Source organism: Anoplophora glabripennis, unplaced genomic scaffold (genome assembly GCF_000390285.2).
Source record: "Anoplophora glabripennis isolate ALB-LARVAE unplaced genomic scaffold, Agla_2.0 scaffold134, whole genome shotgun sequence".
Taxonomy (NCBI): Eukaryota; Metazoa; Arthropoda; class Insecta; order Coleoptera; family Cerambycidae; genus Anoplophora; species Anoplophora glabripennis.
Window position 1 is genome coordinate 199,583 of NW_019416384.1, and position 19,816 is coordinate 219,398.

A 19,816-nucleotide genomic window follows, 5' to 3' on the forward strand; every position below is an offset into this window, starting at 1 on the left:
TGTAATACTCGAGTCCAATTAGATCATAAGACCTGAAGACTTGAAAAAATTATTAGTACACATTGTATTGCACTTTATGCTGGGGAAAGGTATGTAGAATATTGAAGTGTTTACAGCTTATTTTTACGGTAATTAAAAAAAATAGATATCACCTACGCCTCCTTATTTCCAAGTTAACATTATAAAATAAGCTCTATTTAATGCAAAAAGAGCGAATTGCCGAGCGGCTTTTGCTAGACCTTGGGACAGTTTGTTCAACCTTTATTATACAGTAAACAAATTGGCGAAATATGACTTCAGACACCTTAAATTGTAGGTAATTTAATTGCCCACAACATAAATTGACTAATTTTCCGATAGGCCGTCTAAATTTCCGTTGACAGTAAAAAGAAAGTGAAAAAAAAAACGTAAATGTGCCACTTAATGTCTACTAATAATTTTTTCACGTTCAAACTAATTCGACTGGAGTATAACAGTAACATATCTCGGAACAGGTCCTACAAGCGTTAGATCACGCTTGTCACGACCCGAAGCAGCATTTATTTTCGCACAAGTACTTTATATACAAAGTTTAGTCACAATGTTAGGAAACCCAGATGTCAGCGAGGTGTTTTCAAAAACATTTATTGCGAGACGTTATGCCCACATCACTGTATATAAAATTGGATCCGTTCCTGAAGAAATTAAGTTCAAGAAAACGTATCTTTGCATTGGAATGAGTCACTGGAAAAAAACTAACAAAGAGAAAAGGAAGAACAAGTACTTGAAATGTAACGATGTTGTCGATTAAAATAGAACGCATCACATTGACAGGATAACCAGTCAATGTCCGACTATAAATAGGAATAGAAACAAACCACTTCGAATAAAAAATAAACTGTACCTGTGTAATCTTAAAGGTAAAAATGCAGTTTTGAAATACACCGCTTACGTTCAATATGAATTTTTGAAAAAAGGTCTATTTCAGAAGTTTTTCCGGATTTTCTCTGTAAAAAATGAACCGATCGAGTCGCAAAAAAAACATTTTATAGGTTTTTTATTCTCTACAAAAGTCCTATTGAGAGTAAGACGATTCCATCATTATTTTTCGGGATATTATAAAAAAATGTCATTTTTTGCAGTTTTTACTGTTTAAAAAAACTTGACTGACATGACTTTGCTGGGGAAATCACTTGGGTTTTCATTTACGAAGTTTGTTTCAAAAGGTAATAGATGAAATTTGCTGTAATATTTAAGTGTGCCAAAAAATCTCCATAAGTACGAGACATAATCCCGAATGATTCCTGGCAGAGGCGGAACAGAACCCAATACATAAAAAGTACTCCTGACCTACTTAGCGTGTGCTCTGAAAATAGACTGCATTTCATTCAAAATAGTATTATACACAGAAAGCCTTTCAAACTTGTATAAATACTGTATTTAATCCACCCACGTTGCAGGCTAATTATCGTGCCGATTGCGAATTCCACCGAAATGTAAACTTTGATCGACTCGGAGCACATCTAAGGATTAACTACTGTGAAAACCATGAAGAGAGAATCGCTAAATATCTGATATAGTTTATTTAATTTGCATGCGCGGTTCCTTGCTACTCGATCGGTGATTGTAAATCACAAATGTTTATAAAACAAAGTATGAGTTCATCGATGGGTAGCATAGGAGCGGGCATTGACTAATAAGCAGTGGTTGTATTCAGGTCGAAAATATTAAAGTTATTTCAATCAGTTTTACCTAAATCTTTAATTTTAAAAGTAAACCAAATATTAGTTTTTAACACTACACAGTTCACGATTCTCTAGTTAAAAGCATATTTAAAATACGCTGTTCGCATTTATTACGAAGACCCCGCAACAGAAACACCTGCAGACTATTGAAAAGCCAAGAAAAAACATCAGAAAACTAAATAAACCATATGTAGAAACAGTTGAACGACTGTAAGGACACTTGTGCCAAGAGAATAACCCGCACGATTTTAATATCACCTAATGGAAACGGTTCGGGAAACCTAACGCAGGCAAATCGAAAAAGGTTAAAAACCGCTGACCCGCAGTAATTCCATCACGTGCATCAACAGTACCTCTCTGGCGGGCTATAAAAAGAGGAATAAAAATATGAGTTGTGAGATGATGACAGTAATTTGTTGAATTTTAATTTCCAGTTCAACTTTTTTGGAGAAACATCTGTCTAATACCGTTGTTTTAAGTGGTATAAAATGTATGGCAAAAATATTAAACATATTCATTTAATATTTTAAGTATTTATCCAGAAATACATTCGCTGTTAAAAATGCGGCCATAAATTCAAATACTAGACAAGCTATATTTTTAGAAACCTTTACATCTTTTATTTTTATCAAATGCCAAAATAGTTTCCAGCCTCTAGGTGTGCTCCTCGAACTGAAATTAAAGCACAGAGAAGGTACGCAAAATGTTTTTAAAATTATTTCATCAGATGTAACGAATAAGTTTACTAATAAAAAAAATCCAAACCGATTTGTTTTCAAATCATTCTAAGACTAACTATTAAAAAAAAAATGAACGTATTAAAGGATATTCCACCATAGCTTGGACGCCATTTTTCTTAAAGATAACTATTCTAAGTACTTGTCCACTGGATTGGCATATTGTGTGTAAAACATCCTGGAACAAAAGAGAAAAATATTAACATATGTATTTAGATTAGCCAATGTGTGGGTACACAAGTTCCAGGAAGGGTCTACGGCGGGGTGGCGCCGGCGACCAGATGCGTACTCATATACCTACGACCAACTCCACACACAGGGACTCTCCAGCGAACACTCACCCCGTCAAAACGTATTTTTCTATACAACTTAGTTTTCAATAAAATACTTTATTATTACCGTTGAGAGAGCGTTGGAGAGTCCCTGTGTGGTGTGCAGTTGGTCGTAGGTATATGATTACGCATCTGGTCGCCGGCGCCAATCCGCCATAGACCCTTCCTAGAACGTTGGTGCGTCCCGCGGCGCTCTTCAGGTAATCCTTAAAAATGGGTCACTTGCGAACATGCGTACCCACAAATGTATTATATTTGCAAAGAGCTATGCATTTATTAATACAGGGTGCCCCAAACAAAACGCAGGATTTCATACGAGGAAAAAATGTTTTATTATTTAAAAAGTTGGCAAAGTTTGGCAAATTGGCATTAATTGTTCAATTCCAATTCACATTTTTAGCGTTTATCTTTACTGTATTGTCCTAGTTTTGCACCCGTTTCGGTTATATTTGAACAGATTCAGTTTAATTACAAAAATAACATATTGATACCCAAATCATTTGACGTTATTGAAAACACAAACACAATGTAATAACGTAAACAGCAATATTGATAATTGATAGTGACTCTTGGAAGACTAAACGCATTTGCGTATTTGTTCCTACCAAATATTAAACCAATCGATTGCAGCCATAATCCTGAAATGAAGTAGTTGGCAAACAATGTATTTCGTTTGGATATGAATCCATCAACCGCATTTATGACATTTAACGCAGGCATTGGTATGTAGGAGAATTATTTGCAATTAAAATCACCTTTTATAATAAATAACTACTTATTATCACAACTTGTTTTGCTAGAATTTTTGTATTATTGAATTTTGAATCTAATAATAGACACCGAAATATATTAAACTACGAGAAAAAATTCTAATATCTAATTCAAATAAAAGGTAAAAGATAACTTTTGATCAAGTAGCATTCATTTCGTCATTTTTAATCGAAATTTGTACTGGCAATATTTCCAGGAAAGTAATGATTTTAAAAACGCCGTTCCTAGAATATAATGTCTACCTACAAGGACAAAAACTTAAACTTCACTTCCTGTAAGTATAAATATATTTGAAATCAAACCAGTGACAGTCGGTAGTCTGTTAAAAATCTCTTTGTAACCATAAATTACTTCTAGTATTAGATCCTCTAATTACGCGTCTTTTTATCTTAACAAATGTAACCTTACTTTCAATTTATGACACACCTCATACCAAAAAATAATTAATAACCGTAATAACTTCGCTACGTTCTAAAAACCCCATTTTATCTTAATTTATAATTATCATAAAATATAAGCGTTACAGACATTGAACATCCATATCAACAGCTTGACAAAAAAAAAATAAATATCAGATAAGACTGCACCACTTCTGCGCGTCGATTAAATTTTTTTTCCCGTATATATTTTCTCTGTCATGCAAAGTAAAACCTTTCACTTTAGGCCATCGCATTCGTGATACAATACTATCAAAGGTAAATTGTATTCCGAAAATATATTTCAGTGACAGAAATATTGCCCGAGAAAATTCATTATCTTGTAAAAGAAACAAATTTCGTGCCATAAAATAAAATAAGTATCCACTAGAGGGGCTGTCAAACACCGCAAGTATATTTTTTAAAACCCATATCACGCAATACACAATGAATGACTTGCGACTAATTTTCCATGTGTAAATTAAAAATACCACCAAAAATAAGATCGAAAAAAATTTCGAAAATTTTCATTAAGATTGCGCGATAGGTATGTATTACTTGAAATTTTTTTTGCAAGATCCCAAAATTAGAAACTTCAAGCTTCAAATTGCTTTCTTTTTCACTCCAATACGACCATTTTTGTCAAAGATACAGCCATTTGAAAAATCGCCGAAAATTTAGATTTTTTTTTTGACCCCTTAATTTTTTCCATTAGTGTATTTACGTCCGACTCGACTTCTTGAATTACCTATAAATAAAATAGTTTGCCCCAATTCTGCCGATACCTGTTTCGGAACGTCAATTGTATATTTGACTAATGAGAGTGTGTGGCTCGTTATGCGTCAGTCGAAAATTTGTGAATTATTCATCAACCCGATCTAAAATTAGCCGAAGAAAAGTTTGATAGACAACAGTTAGAAGGAAAACATTCATGCGTGCTTTTAATAATTTATTGCGATGGAAAACACTAAATTATTGATACGCTACTGTATTTATAGCGCAAGGATCAATAAATATTTTCGAAACACGCATAAATTATTCTCTGCTTAATGCATCTAAAATATATTTCATATACTCGTAAGCGACGTGCAGCCGCATATATTTAAACTATTTACTTTGACGAAAATGAACTTTTAAGCACTACGGTTAAAAGAGTATTTAAATTAGTTCCTCGTACACGTTTCGCACAAGGACACAAATAAATTACAGCTGTCCCCGGAATCCTGATACTTAACAGAGGCATTAACACTGACTGTGTAACAGGGTTGAATTCTATTATCTCTTGAGTTGCTTCCGGCAACATACAGTAGTATGTAAACAGTATAAGGATAATATAATACTTCATACATGACAGCACACCCATTTACATAATGACATTCAAGACGTAGGTTTCCCCACTGCCCTGTAGCTATTAAACCAAGGAAAATCACGTGTGCGCATAAACAGTATTTTTTTACATGCGATACTTCTTGAAGCAAGACCAAATAAATTAAGCAAAAACCCTGGATTGTTCAACGGCACAGGGCAGGCACTAGGTTGCCGCTAGATACGTATCGAATAAATTGATCGATGCCAAGCTTCAGATCCGAGACATGCACATAAAGGAAATAATATGGCCCTTTCAAACAAACGTAGCTTGTAATCATTCAAAGTATCAGAATTTTTATCATTTATAAACTTCGCACACAGGCTACAAGAAAATTATGTGACACAGTTTAAGGTATATGGGTCACTTTAAAACCAATTAATGCTTCCAAAACATGTCGCTTATTGTGACTGGCCGTCAGGGAATGATGCCGCATTAAAAAATTAAGCACATTGCGCTGCTTGCCAAAAAATTTCTAATCATTAGACAAATTTCATGATACTTAGAATATGTACACAGATCCAAGGCCAAATTTGAGAAATATTTGTAGCAATTTGTCAACGGGCAGTACAAAATTAAAAACGAAACAATTTCGAAACGTGTTTTGATTATTTTTAGACATAAAAAGCTAATTTTATAGCGATGGCACAGTTACGCGCTGCTTCTATTTTAATGTGATTACATTCAAATTTCATAATCTCAAACAGATACCAGAAGAAAGTTGAACGATTCGAAATTGTAGGATCCACACTTTCTGACAAAAGCGAACCGAGTAACAGACTTGACCTAGAGAGATTTATTTCTCGAAAAGATTTTCTCAAAGATAATAGGAAACTGATTTTTAGTGAATTTAAACGAAATTAAAAACATATAAAAAGCGCAGATTAAACATTTCGAGTGTTTTTGCAATTTTAAATTGGGAACGTCCGTCAACTTTTGATTTTTAATTCAGATAAAGACACATTTATTTGCAATATAGATAGATAATGTCAAAGAATAATATATTTCTTTAATTGATCACATGTGTCTGTCTTTGTTTTAATTAAACAGTAGTAACATAGGAAATGTCAGTATCTATATTTCACACTGAAATCTCAAGCACGGGCTTATCTGAAAAAATAACTCAAGTATTATGCGTTTTTTTTTAGAATTACATGTGAATTATGATATAGAGTAGGTAATTTTCATTCTCTAACCTCTAGCGTAATAATATACATACACCTCTGTTTTATTTAAAAAAATTATTATATATAAACCTGCATTTTTAAATCAAATTCTAACTATATGAGGAGGTAAAATTCTTATCAGAAAATTGATTCTGCACCCAGATTTACCGATTTATTGTTAAAATAAATCAGAGAATAATCGGAATTATCTAAATCTGAACGGATAAATATTGACAATAAAACGAAAATATTAAACTAAATCGATTAGCTGCGATATTTTAGCATTCACACAATCAGACTAATACAGGGTGCTTTCCATTCTTGAACATTTATTTGTAATAAATTAAATTCGAAATAGAACGACAATCGGGAATAGAACATCCAACTTGATCTAACTGTAATGCCTCAGTAGCATCTCGGGAGAAACAGCGAAGCAAAAAGCGGACAGCCCCGCGGAAAAGTTATAATATACACACGTCCCTTTTAAACTCTGACCTTAGGGAAGCTAATTTATCACTTTTTTCCCATCTATAAAAAAAACATGAGTTGCGACCTTAGGCTAACGGCTATGAATCAGTCAATTTTTGGAGGAGTATAAAACTGAGCCGATTTTTTTTAGGAAGTTTATCGATGGAAAGTAATAATTTACTTCTCGCAGCAAAAGCAATGTAAATAACTAAATAAATATGTACAGCTGTGGACAATAAAAAGTTCCCAACCTCTATAAAACAGGATTTTAACGACATTAGCATTAGGTTCGAACCTTATTTTTGTCCACGACTGTACAAGTGCCTTTAGTATCACCTACCGTTTCGGCGAGTTTGTTGGTTTTACTTTTAAAACTGAATAACGTTAATGAAAAAGAACCGCAGAAAGATCAACGAAAACAAACATATCCCAGATCGATTTGCAAGATAAATGGAAGAATTTCTTCGGATAAATAAACGTGGAAACCGTTTCCCAACCGAAAAGAAACCAATTTCTATCACAAACAAAACACCACGCAAAAATAACTCGACACTGCCCGCTCGTGACGATGTAATTTGCACTACGTAAACACTGCTTCCGCGAGAGCCTCGAGAATTAATAGATTTCCATCGTGTGATGTGTGAAAATAATTTTTCTTCGTTAATTGGTTGCCTATGAATAACAAACGGTTGGAATAACTGACGAAGTAAAGTATGAAAATTAATATGCATTGCACCCAAAAGTAAATAATCAGAAAATTTTGACGGATACACTTTTAGTAAGACAAGAACAAGAAAAACCATCTACGTTTCTTTTTGGTTTTGCTGTCATGTAAATTTTCTCCGCGTTTCTCGAAAAACCCTAGAATCGAAAAAATTGTTTTCTATATATAGAAACTCTTTGTATCAGCTATTAGCGTCATCGAAAGTCGCATATTCGAGAATATTAGCGTCAGTCAACAGCCATAATCATTTCTTGATCACGTTGAACTTTGGTAACATTACTTGTAAAAGGGATAAATCAGTGTAATCGGATATTTTATCTGGATTTATCAATGCAAAGCAATTTAATTCTCGATTATTCTCAAAATTAATACGATTTTCATAGGCTCATTAAACAATGCTTTGTATTAATCTGGGATTAAAAACAAAGTCATCGAGATAATCTGATGCACGATTTCCTAATCGCACGTAAGTACAGCACCGTGCAAAATAAATAACTTGAACGCTCCGAGTGTATATATCTTGCTGTTGCGGTCAAGATTATATATGTACACGAAGCTAAAATACACTTTACGTGGCCCACGGTAAGCCGGGACAATTACAAATGACGCAGGTATATCGCCCCAAAACTAGTCGCATATAATTCACATACAACTTAATCCCAGACAATTAAAGAATTAAAATTATTATAACTTTTATATTTATTTGTCTGAATAGAAAGTATATATTATTTAGAGTAGATCGACAAAAAACTCTAAATTTATTCATCTTTCCGCTTGCTATGATTTTTTAAAATTTCTCATGTCATCCCTTCCAGTTTCTAACTTTGTTAATTTTAATAGTAAAAGAAACAGTCAATAGATCATTTTTATGTAAAATTTTATGTCTTACAACTTTTTCTTAGCTCTTTTGTGATATCTTGAAAATGTACTTAATTTTTTTTTCACCCTTGGCCGGGGTACAGTCACTTATATATCTCAAACTAACTTATACAAAAAATATTTGGAATTTTCACCACCAGTAACAGCGGTGACAACATTTTTAAGCTATGTCCTGTCCAAATTTGGTTAGTGCATTTCTCAGGGTTGCGAAAATTCAATATCTATGTGTGTTTTCAACCACGAAAATTGAGTAATTCTAAATTTTTCGAATTTTCACCCCCAAGAACGGCGGTGACAACAATTTTAAAATTATGGCGATGTTTCTTTCGCATGGTACTAGCTATGTCCTGTACACATTTAGTTTCGCGAAACTCACTCGGTTTCGAAAATACAATACCTATGTACGTTTTTAGCCACGAAAATTGAATAATTACAAATATTTCGAATTTTCACCCCCAAGAACGGCGGTGACAACATTTTTAACATTAAGGCGATGTTTCGCATTATATTAGCTATGCCCTGTCCAAATTTTGTTCGTGTAACTCGCTCTGAATGAAACTTAATAACTAGTTGAATATAAGGAATTTTTCATTGATAATAATAATGAAAATATCTACGCGTATAATTTAATTTAAACAGATGAAGAACCAGTATACAAATTGACAGATCCTCGAACAAAAGTTATACCTATTCTCTTCAACTATTAAAGCCTGTAATGAATAGCTTGTTTGGATATCTCAGTCAACATTGATTTAAATTATACCACAGAATACGTATATCTCCAGTGCTTCCTTAGAACATAATATAGAATCTACAATACACTCGGATGTAAGCGAAGCTAAATCAATCGCAATTAATAATAAATAAGACAAGTGAATAATGATTGTAAGAATTTGAAACCACGCTAATGATCATTTCATAAACCGGATTTCTACACTTTTAGATGCTGAAATACGATATATCTATACCCTGAAAGGTACCACTTATAGATTAAAAAAAAATCAGGGCTCTATATAAACTGATACAGCCTTATGTCAATATTTCATTCTAATTCGTCAGACTGATAAAAGCGTCCTCCTCGAAATAGATAATAAGTTATTTTCTTAGATTGATAAAATAAACAAAATTCAAGTAGTCGGATCGCCCGTATTTATTTTGTGAACTCGGTGAACAAAACGCTATCTTGGAGCCGTTTATATACCTACTAAAATTTTTCCTGTTATTTACTTTAATAATTTGTTTGCACATCGTTTATCAAACATTATATTTTCTGTTTATTTACTTAAACTACTATTTGCACTGCTGTGAATGGTAATTTTAGTATTTACATTTTTGCGACACCTGATAAAAGATTATTTCTAAATTTACAAAATTTTAAAGCTGGTCTTTCATATAAATTTAAAAAATCGAAAAAAAAACTGTAATAAAAAACCAGAATATGAGTGTATTTTGCGGGAAACGCCAAGGCACATCGAAATTAAAGGAATAGAAAAATTTCCAAATTTTTTTAGTGATTTTTGAAAAAAAATTTATACTCGGCATTTATTGGAAAAGGTACAAAAACATTACTTTCTACCGTTTTGGAAAATCAACGATTACTTTGCAAATATTGCCAAAAGTACCAATGTTTGTAGGTTTTTTTTTAAGCTCAATACATGCCCATGGGGCCTGTAAATTTTGAAATCGATTCCTGAATCGTTCCTGAATCATCAGTTTCATAAAAAAATTTATTGCTCCGTAAAACATCAATTAATGATTATATTGAAACAAATTTTTTTGCGTTATTTATTTTCGTGTTAAATATTCATCGAATATCGAAAAAAAAAATTCAAAATTTTGAAAAAAAAAATTTTTCAACTTTTTAAATTTAAAGAAAATTTATATTTAAAAAATTTAAAAATATTGAAAATTTATTTTTTTTTCAAATTTAATTTTTTTCGAAAATTTCGAAATATTATTTTTCGATTTTGATGAGTACTTAATACGAAACCGTGACAAAAACGCAAAAAAAATTGGAAATCTGCTCCTTTCATTTTTTTGCGGTGTGTATTTTGTCAAATATTTTACTTTAAAAGCCTATTTTTTTCCTAAATATGGAACTAATTAATAATTAATGATACGGTAGAAAACTACGACCCTGTGGTCTAAAACCCCAGACCAGCATTGAATTACAACGACAACATCCAGTAAATATGCTATATCTCAACCAAATGTAATAAAATGAGTGTTTTTTAACCTGAAACTTCCAAATACCTCCAGAAATATTACCCCACGAAAAAAATGTCAATAATTAAAATTTATATCGATCTGTTTGGACAATTTTAAGACCCTAATATACATGTAGGTTACTTTATTTAAAATTAAAATAAAAGCAAGTATATTTTGGCACGTTTGCTACTTTCGTTTTGAATTTGTTTGAATAATTGCTTCTTAAACTGATGCGCAACCTATTTCTCTCAAGCCGACACAATGTATTTGTTTAAAAGGGCAAATTTATCAAGACCAGTTTCGTAAAAGTCGGTCAATCGAATTGACCAAGAAACCGAATCGATAAATTGGTGCCGAACATATGACGCGTACAACCACTTTTAATTAGCCGGTATGTAAGCGCACCACGACTGTATCTACGTTCCGTAAAATACCATATACGATTGGGATGGGGTAATTTCGTCTATAGTGAGGGGAGATCTTCAACACAGCAAGATTTTTCAAAATTTTGATACCTAAATGTAATACCACGTAACGCCTGTATCTCTAGGACACCCTGTATAGCCGACTTTTAGGGTACCTACTTCACTATTCATTAGATTTTAAATGTACATCTAAAACAAGGTAAACAACTGCCGCGGTATATAAATAAACCTGCATTTTTAATTTGTTGAAAAAAAAATCTATAAAAAAGATAAATATTATCGCTAACCTTGTTAGAATCACAACAACAGATTAGATAAGGGACTTAATTTTTGCGTAAAACAAATAGTTATTAATTAAGATTTATCCTAATAAAATATTAGATTTACTACTATTATTAGTGAAATAATTATCACTCGGTAGGTTTAACGACCTGGATTACTAAAATTATCGATGACATAACAAATCCGACATCGTAATTCAACTCGCATATCATTTATATAAAACACGCCGCTGATTGGTTATCTCTTATGCATATAATTCGAAAATAAATCCAAAATTTCAAATCGGCAAAGAAAAATAATAAACACCACGCGTGACTTACCACTGTAATGGGATACATGGGGTTGATTATAGTGAAGAGTAGTACATGATTGGGTTTTGCATCGTCTGGTCTTTTTCGCCTCGGTTCATCCGGCGTGGCATTGAATCCAGTATGTCCCTGGAACAGACATCATGAAACGTAATAAAATAGTCCCAGTTCGTAAGACGAACGTATGTTATTTATTTACAATTTTGGCGTAGTTAAAATTCCAAAGTCGTGAATAATTTTCTGACATATCTTCCGTAAGTGGCCCTTAAAATGTAACAGGAGTGACCAACATTTAAAAAAGGGGCACGTTAAAACATGGTAATTGACGGGGCACATGCAAATTTTGTTATACAATACTCAAAATATTTATTTTCTATAGAAGATACCTAATCAGATTATTGCCAAGGGAATTTATTTGAATTAATTGAAATCATACACTGTAGGGCACATATTGAATAGAATATAAGCTTTCTCCTGTACGTTAATTCAATTAAATACGAATGTATAATACTAAAAACAATGTATGAACCCTGACAAACTGCTTCTGGCTAACCTTGTCTGGGTCATCGTCCCCTGATAGTGAATCTAATACGACCACTCGCCTATTAGGACTAGTTTCAACAATATTACGGGAGAATTTTTCCATAACACTGTTTAATTACTCTTTTCGAACGTTCGCAACTTTGTTCCCAATTGTTGCTCCAATTAAAAACATACTCTAAATAAAAACCTGTTTCGTTTTTAAAAGGTCCGCTAAGAAAATTTATCGTTCCGTAATCAGCGTGATATTTACTCGAGAAAGTCTATTCTAGTTACCTTGAAACATAAACAATCACCGAACGCACCGCCCTTCAAATTCAACAATTAAATTGGAGTAACACTATATGACATTGTAATTGTTAGAGCTTGGAATTTCTGTAATATTTTCATTAATAATTTCGCGTATATGACAGTATAAACAAAAACATAGATTCAGGTTTAGGTAGTCAAAGGCACGTAGGAATCAATGCAGGTTTTCAAACGAGTGCGCTGGGAGATTTGCGTTCTAAATATTTTTTTGTAAAATATGTACTTACTCTGTTATTGACAGATTCCGCTTCTGTCCTCTGTCTTTTGGTGTGGGGCCCATCTCCATTGAACGCCATTTTGAAACAAACACTTCGAAACCCAACTTGCCGCTACAACGGCACGCGCAGAACTGTCAGTTTTTTGGTGAATGCAGCGAGTGCGCGCAGAATTTCGATTGTCTGTCGGTGGCGACATCTAACCACAGAGAAATTAACGGGAGGTAGATAACTATACAATTAGTGTTTGCTTGTCTCCAGAAAACTTCTAATTTTTGGAATGTTACTAGAAATAAATAGCACAATTTTTTTATATCTTAAATCAAGACTATTTTTTTATTTAATTTATAGATTTAAAATTTCAAGTAAAAATTGTCCTGTCAAAAATATGTAAAAAACCGTCAAAATTCTAGAACTTCAAATGTCACCTACTACGAAAAATTATATAAAAATCTTGACCTATTACATTTGAAGGAAAGCAGAAAAAAAGTATGTAGGTATATATCTAGTCAATTATAATATATTTAATATGTAGAAATACCTAATAACAGCTTTGCAGCAAAGCCTTTGCTTGCACAAAGTAAGTACTTTCATTTTATGATCAACACTATTAACAAAGGGTTTCTACTTCTACCCTTAGCATTATGGGTAGGTACTTAAATTTCAGTTTCAAAAGCATGTTTTAAGTTATTAATGATTAACCCGCAAAAGAAATTTGACTAATAACAATATACAAACTACAGAATACAACAATATCATTTATTATCGCTTGCTGTAACTACAAAGCAAATAAATAATGTGTCTCCGGAACGTTTCCCCCAAAATTTAATCTGCCTGCTTGTGGTGTATGTACCCTCCTCATAACTTCCTTTATTTCATTAACACTTATTGGTGGTTGGCTGCTGTGTACTTTACTGTAATCTGGATTCGCGCCTCCAAAACGGTGTTCACCATTAAACATTGTCGCAGTGTAATATGACCCTGATAAATGCTTAAGCGCGTCTGTACCACATTTACTGTCCATTCTAACCAAAAGCGCATAATCCGTAATTTCAGCAACCGTTTGATATGCATAATACGCCAACACATCTAGCGCATCTGCGTTAAAATTTATATCCTTTTTCGGATCGATCCAAGCTCTCAGTTTTTCCAAACTTCTATGTATGGTATCCCTACTGTTAAACGAAGCGCAACGTGCTTTACTGAACTCTAGATACTTCTTTTGATCGAGTGCTTGAGATATTCTGTCCGCTCGTACTTGTCGTTCATGCTCAATTTCATCGAATGTTGATAAATCAGTGAATTCACCGGTTTCATCTATCCGTTCAATGAATTCCATTAAATCTCCTTTCGGTAGTTGCACTGGATTTTCTTCCAACATGTTCAATTGCATTTTTTGTAACAAGTACTTGTTTTGTTTATTCATTAAATATTTAACAAACCTTATCATTTTGTGCTTATTGTGGCGCATTAAAAATACTAACTCTTCACCCCTCAAGTTTTTCCCATCGGAATATTTCAAAGCTTCTTGAACTATTGTCCTCAACTGTTTCAAAACGATACTCTCCACCAATCGAACAGTATCAGGATTAGGTTTATGACTGTCTCCAAACCCAAACATCATTAAAGATATCTCGTTATAATACGTAATTTTTTGGGCTTCCATTTTTCCTGTATTTGAGGTTTTCATAAGAAATCAGTACATCATTGTTCCGTTTCAGAAACTTGTAGAATACCGAAACAGTTACCGATAGGTTGGTAGCACATACAAGTATGTGGTTGGTAGTAGTGTAACGGATGTTGCAGCTTTTCGCGATACTACCGGTTACACTGGAACGTAGAATACTCCACAGCGGAATCATATGTCATTATTTGTTTCTTTGTTAGGAACCAAACTGAACGAACCTAAGATCAGCTAGAGATTTTGGAACGAGCCCCCAGTTACAGCGCCACCTCGCGGCGACGTAATCAGTCAGCAGTCCCATTCTTCAATCTTCTATCTGTCAATTTGCCAGCAATAATAATATTCGAAGTGGAGTACAATATTAAAAAACATTAAAGAATGACTGTAAATGAATCTTTTAGTCAAGATGCTGAAAAAGAAGAGGCTAAAGAAAGTGACTCGGACGAAATCGAGAAAAGTCATATTACTACTTATGTACGAGAAGTTCAGGAGAGATTAAATTTTAAAAAAGAACTGAGAACTGCAAACCAAAACGCTCCAACGACCCGTCCAAGTGACTCCTATTTCAGTAAATTAGACTCGAGTTTAAAAAAGAATACAGCTTTTGTGAAAAAAATTAAAAACTTTTCGTCCTCACAGGTAGACACTTATCTGAAGGATATGTCAACTCTAAATTTGTCAAAGTACATATCCGAAATAGCGGCTGCTATTGTAGACTCAAAACTAAAAATGACGGATGTGCCGGCAGCTGTAAAACTTTGTAGTATCTTACACCAAACATACGCAGAATTTTCACAACACTTATTTGAAAATTGGCAGAAGACGTTGGCAATAAAAGTAGGAGATAAAATACCAAACTCTAGTAAATTGCGAGTGGATTTGAGGTTCTATGCAGAATTATTGCAAGCTGGTATATTTACAAATAAAAATGCTTTATCCTTACTGGGTTCGGTTTTAACAACTTTAATTAATATGGACAAAGAAGATCATTTCAATATAGCTATTATTTTAAGTTTCTGTAAGCATTGCGGAGACGATTATGCAGGTAAAGGAATGTCTAATTAGAGTTGGCCTGTAAGTTTGTTTACTGTATTTTAGGTTTAGTTCCAAGGAAAATGCGTGAACTTTCTGTGAAATATAGTATTGAGGTTCCAAAAAGCATATTCTTAGCTCCAGAGAAACAGCAAAACGTCCGAAGCTTGTTGAAAGATTATTACTTGTCACTTAGTAAACATTTATTGAAAGACCACCAAGAAATGCAAAATTTTGAAAAACAAAACATGAGGATATTGCAAACGAAGGGCGAGTTGAGTCAAGAAAGAAAGGATAAACTGGAACAGTTACAGTCTGCTTACGACAAATTGCTAACTAATACTCAAAGTTTTTCCGAGATTTTGGACGAAGATATGCCTGTGTTGAAAACACAAACTTTTCCAAAAAATGAAGAGGTATTCGTTGTTTGCTCGTATCGTTTCAAAATCATATTCTTTTGTACAATTTCAGAGTATGATAGTGACCGGCTCTGGACCGGATTTGGAAGAAGGGTCCGCTAATATCGAAAACATTTGGTGTGATGTTGAAACGCAGCGTTTTTACTGCGATCTCCCCGAATTAACCGTATTCCTTCCAACGGCGTTTTTAAATAAAGGACAAACACCGCCACCCACGGAGACCGTTACGGAAGAGGTCCTGGATTCTGAATTACCGGTCGAAGATCTGGACGACGATAGTATGTTACATTTCCGACAAATTAATTTAATCAGCACATTAAAAAAATCATTTTTAGGTAAATCCGAGGATCCTCCAGCCGTAGACGAAGAAATCGAAGACCCCGCGGCCACTACGGCTAGTAATAAAATAGTCCTGGAGGCTTTCCTAAACAACTTACCGAACTGCGTGAATCGAGAGATGATCGACAACGCAGCCATCGATTTTCTGGTAACCCTGAATAATAAACACAACCGTAAGAAGCTGGTCCGGGGTCTCTTTGGTGTGAATCGTACGAGACTAGATCTACTTCCGTTCTACGCTCGGTTTGTCGCCATACTCCACCCGGCTCTGCCGGAAGTCGGTAACGAATTGTGTCAAATGTTACGTCAGGATTTCAAGTACCACGTCAGGAAAAAGGACCAGATTAATATCGAATCGAAAATAAAGGTAGTTCGGTTCATCGGAGAGCTCGTCAAATTCAAGCTTTATTCGAAGATCGAGGCTCTCTACTGCTTGAAAGTTTTACTGCACGATTTTTCCCACCACCACATAGAAATGGCATGCAACCTGTTAGAAGTTTGCGGGAGGTTTCTGTATTGCAGGTATGTTTCCCGTTAAGTAAATTAACGACTCGTAAAATTTCGAAAATTTCATTTCCAGTCCGGATTCCCACCAAAGGACGAAGGTCTACTTGGAACAGATGATGAGGAAAAAGTCTGTGATGGCTTTAGACTCGAGGTACGTTACCCAAATCGAGAACGCGTATTATTACGTTAACCCGCCGGAAGTGGTGACTATCACGAAAAAAGAGAGACCCGTCATGCACCAGTTTATCAGGAAACTGTTGTATCAGGATCTGCAGAAGAATAACACGGATAAAATCATGAGGCTCGTGAGAAAACTGGACTGGAGCGGTCAGGAGATATCCACGTACGCGATAAAGTGTCTGACGGGTGCCCACAATCTGAAATATTTCAACATAAGGTGAGCTTTTTGGATTTTTATCTCTAAAATACAATTTTCTTACACATTTAATGTTAACGAAGAAACTTTTTTGTTCCATTGTTTTCAAATCCATTTAAAAAGTACAGATTGTTTTTTTATTTATAGTTTTTGAACGTCCTGTATAAAAAGTCATATTTTTTTCTCTCAAAAGCAAAACGTTTGCACACCCAGGTCCATTTGAGCTTCTTTTTTGTTTTTTTTATGCAAGAATTATATGTAGAATTTTGTCAACACGATATGGCAACAGCGACATCTTTCCAAATGATTTTTTTCTCGCGGTAATGAACGAAAACATGCTCCTCAGGTGTTTAGCGAATTTGTTGGCCGGTCTGGTGGCTTACCAGGAAGAGGTGGGCACTAAGGTTGTAGATGGCGTCCTGGAAGACATCCGATTAGGCATGGAGGTCAACCTCCCAAAATTCAACCAAAGGAGAGTCGCGCAAGTGAAATATTTAGGGGAGTTGTACAATTACAGGATGGTCGAGAGCGCCGACGTGTTTAAGGTACAAAAATCTGTCGAGTAAAGAACGGATTTGCCGTGATTTGACGTATTTTCAGGTGTTATATTCCCTAATATCGTTCGGCATTTCAATGGACCCCAACGAATCGTCTCCCTTGGACCCGCCAAATCATCTCTTCAGGATCAAGCTTGCGTGTGTCTTATTGGAAACTTGCGGTATGTATTATAGTTTGTTTTATACCGGACTCTCGTCTACGCCGTCACTGGGCAGTGCCCGAATTGAGTTGTACGCGTAACGTTCACTTTTTCTACACAGGGACGTACTTCAGCAGCGGAAGCAGCAAACGAAAACTGGACTATTACCTGGTATTTCTCCAGGCTTACTATTGGTACAAAAAGGAGTTGTGGAAGGAGGCGTTCCCGCCCAACCTGGATCACATATTCAAAGACACGCTTACCACGCTCAGGCCCAAATTGAAGCTGTGCCAAAGCTACGAAGAGGCCCTCGAGGAACTCAATAATATCCGGACGTTACTGGGCGTAGGTAAGTTAAAGGCGAAGTGTTTGTGTCTCGCAGTGCGATTTATGCGGAGTCGCAGTAAATGATCACAAGCCACGTGGCCGGTAATTTTATTTCTTTCGCGATTTTTAGTTGATGGTGCCAATCGCGCAATGTTGGTTGCCTACACTCGGCGGTCTCGCCACTTGTAATCATTAATGAACGCTTTTATTTCCTTTATTAAGAGAAACTTTTGGAAATGGACAACAAAGTGACGAACGAGGACGGTCTAGACACAATAACGGAAATGGATAACGAGGAGGTCGGAGAAGACGAGATGTCGGAAGGCGTTACTGGACCAATCACGGACGACACCGCTACCGAGGACGAGACTGTCGATCACACGCAAGGTTCCGAGGATGAAGGTGATTTTTAACTTGTTCTGTTTTAAAAACGGCGACTGAATTTCAATTTAATTTAAAAAAAAAACTACTAAACTGTCCGAATTAGCGCGCCCCATACATTTGTTAACGTATTTTACATCAGATTGCTTATTTTCTATGATAATGCAGGTGAACAAATGACCAGCGAGGCGGAACAAGACCCCGTATCCGAATCGCTGGCAATACCGAAGGGGCCGAAGAAAATGGAATGCCCGGAAGACGCGGATTTCCTAAACGCTCTGGACAAGATGGTGTCGGAAAACATACAGGAGCGAATGAGGGAGCCCGTGAAAGCTGGAAACGTCGACATTTCCGTGCCCGTAGTAGTAAAATCCAACGTGAAGAAAACCTACGAACAGCTACAAGTAAGCGAACGAAACCGTAAATAACGTATTGTTTCTATAATCACTTTCAGGAGACGACGAATAAGAACGAGCCGGGCAAGATCGGGTTCGTCCTGATGGTACGGAAGGGCAACAAGCAGCAATACAAACAGTTCGAGGCGGACATCGATTCCGAACTGGCGCAGAACCTCAGGGATCAGGAGTTGGCCCAGAAGGAGGAAAAGGAGAAAGTTAAACGTTTGACGTTGAACATAACGGAGAGGTTCGAGGAAGAAGACTACCAGGAAATGATGCAGCAACAGAACAGGCCGGTGACGCAGAACTTGAATAGGGAAAGGAAGAAGTACCAACATCCGAAGGGAGCGCCCGATGCGGATCTCATTTTTGGGCCTAAAAGAGTTCGATAGCGATAGGCACGGCCAGCTCACAGGTTTACGTTTTAAAATAATTCTGCTCGAGGCGTACGGAGATTGCTAAAATGCTTGACGGAGGACGGTTGTCGTAAACGGAACGGAATTCGTAGGGTAATTTGAGTAATGTATATGAGTAATTTTTGATTGGAATGAATTATGTAGGTGCAACAAGCAATTTAGATTGTACAAATAAACTGAAAATTAAGCATATTATCGATTTCTTGCAACAACATCGTTTTCTCCTGACAAAAAGTAGGCTCCGATCGTGTTAACTCTTTCTTGATTCAATGTTTTCAGTACGTGTCGCAGAAACTTGAAAACGAACACAAAATTACACTGTATCGTCATTACAAGTTGAAATAAATAAGGTTATACGCTTACTCTATGC

At 35.1% G+C, this 19,816-nt stretch overlaps 3 protein-coding genes across 4 annotated transcripts in view; 1 reads left to right on the plus strand and 2 right to left on the minus strand.

Moving 5' to 3' along the window:
• The window catches only part of LOC108903815 (heterogeneous nuclear ribonucleoprotein L), a 133,940-nt gene extending 120,952 nt beyond the window's left edge, over window positions 1-12,988 (minus strand). For both annotated transcript variants that reach the window (XM_018706118.2, XM_018706117.2), the window contains exons 1-3: window positions 12,883-12,988; window positions 11,819-11,935; window positions 2,554-2,639 (exon numbers count right to left, since the gene is read on the minus strand). In XM_018706118.2, the coding sequence (XP_018561634.1) occupies window positions 2,554-2,639; window positions 11,819-11,935; window positions 12,883-12,951 (272 nt within the window). In that variant the 5' untranslated portion in view covers window positions 12,952-12,988. The remainder of the gene's footprint in view (window positions 1-2,553; window positions 2,640-11,818; window positions 11,936-12,882) is intronic.
• Window positions 12,989-13,274: 286 nt separating this feature from the next.
• Window positions 13,275-19,638, plus strand: LOC108903823 (regulator of nonsense transcripts 2). Its single transcript, XM_018706127.1, has 12 exons — window positions 13,275-13,359; window positions 14,758-15,599; window positions 15,653-16,002; window positions 16,058-16,283; window positions 16,341-16,866; window positions 16,925-17,248; window positions 17,574-17,772; window positions 17,828-17,945; window positions 18,046-18,273; window positions 18,474-18,653; window positions 18,801-19,036; window positions 19,087-19,638. The coding sequence occupies exons 2-12, from the start codon at window positions 14,933-14,935 to the stop codon at window positions 19,420-19,422; spliced, it is 3,390 nt and encodes a 1,129-aa protein (XP_018561643.1). The 5' UTR covers window positions 13,275-13,359; window positions 14,758-14,932; the 3' UTR covers window positions 19,423-19,638.
• On the minus strand, window positions 13,616-14,636 carry LOC108903824 (transcription initiation protein SPT3 homolog). Its single transcript, XM_018706128.1, has one exon. It carries the CDS (start codon window positions 14,558-14,560, stop codon window positions 13,649-13,651), a length of 912 nt encoding a protein of 303 aa, XP_018561644.1. The 5' UTR covers window positions 14,561-14,636; the 3' UTR covers window positions 13,616-13,648.
• Window positions 19,639-19,816: the final 178 nt, after the last annotated feature.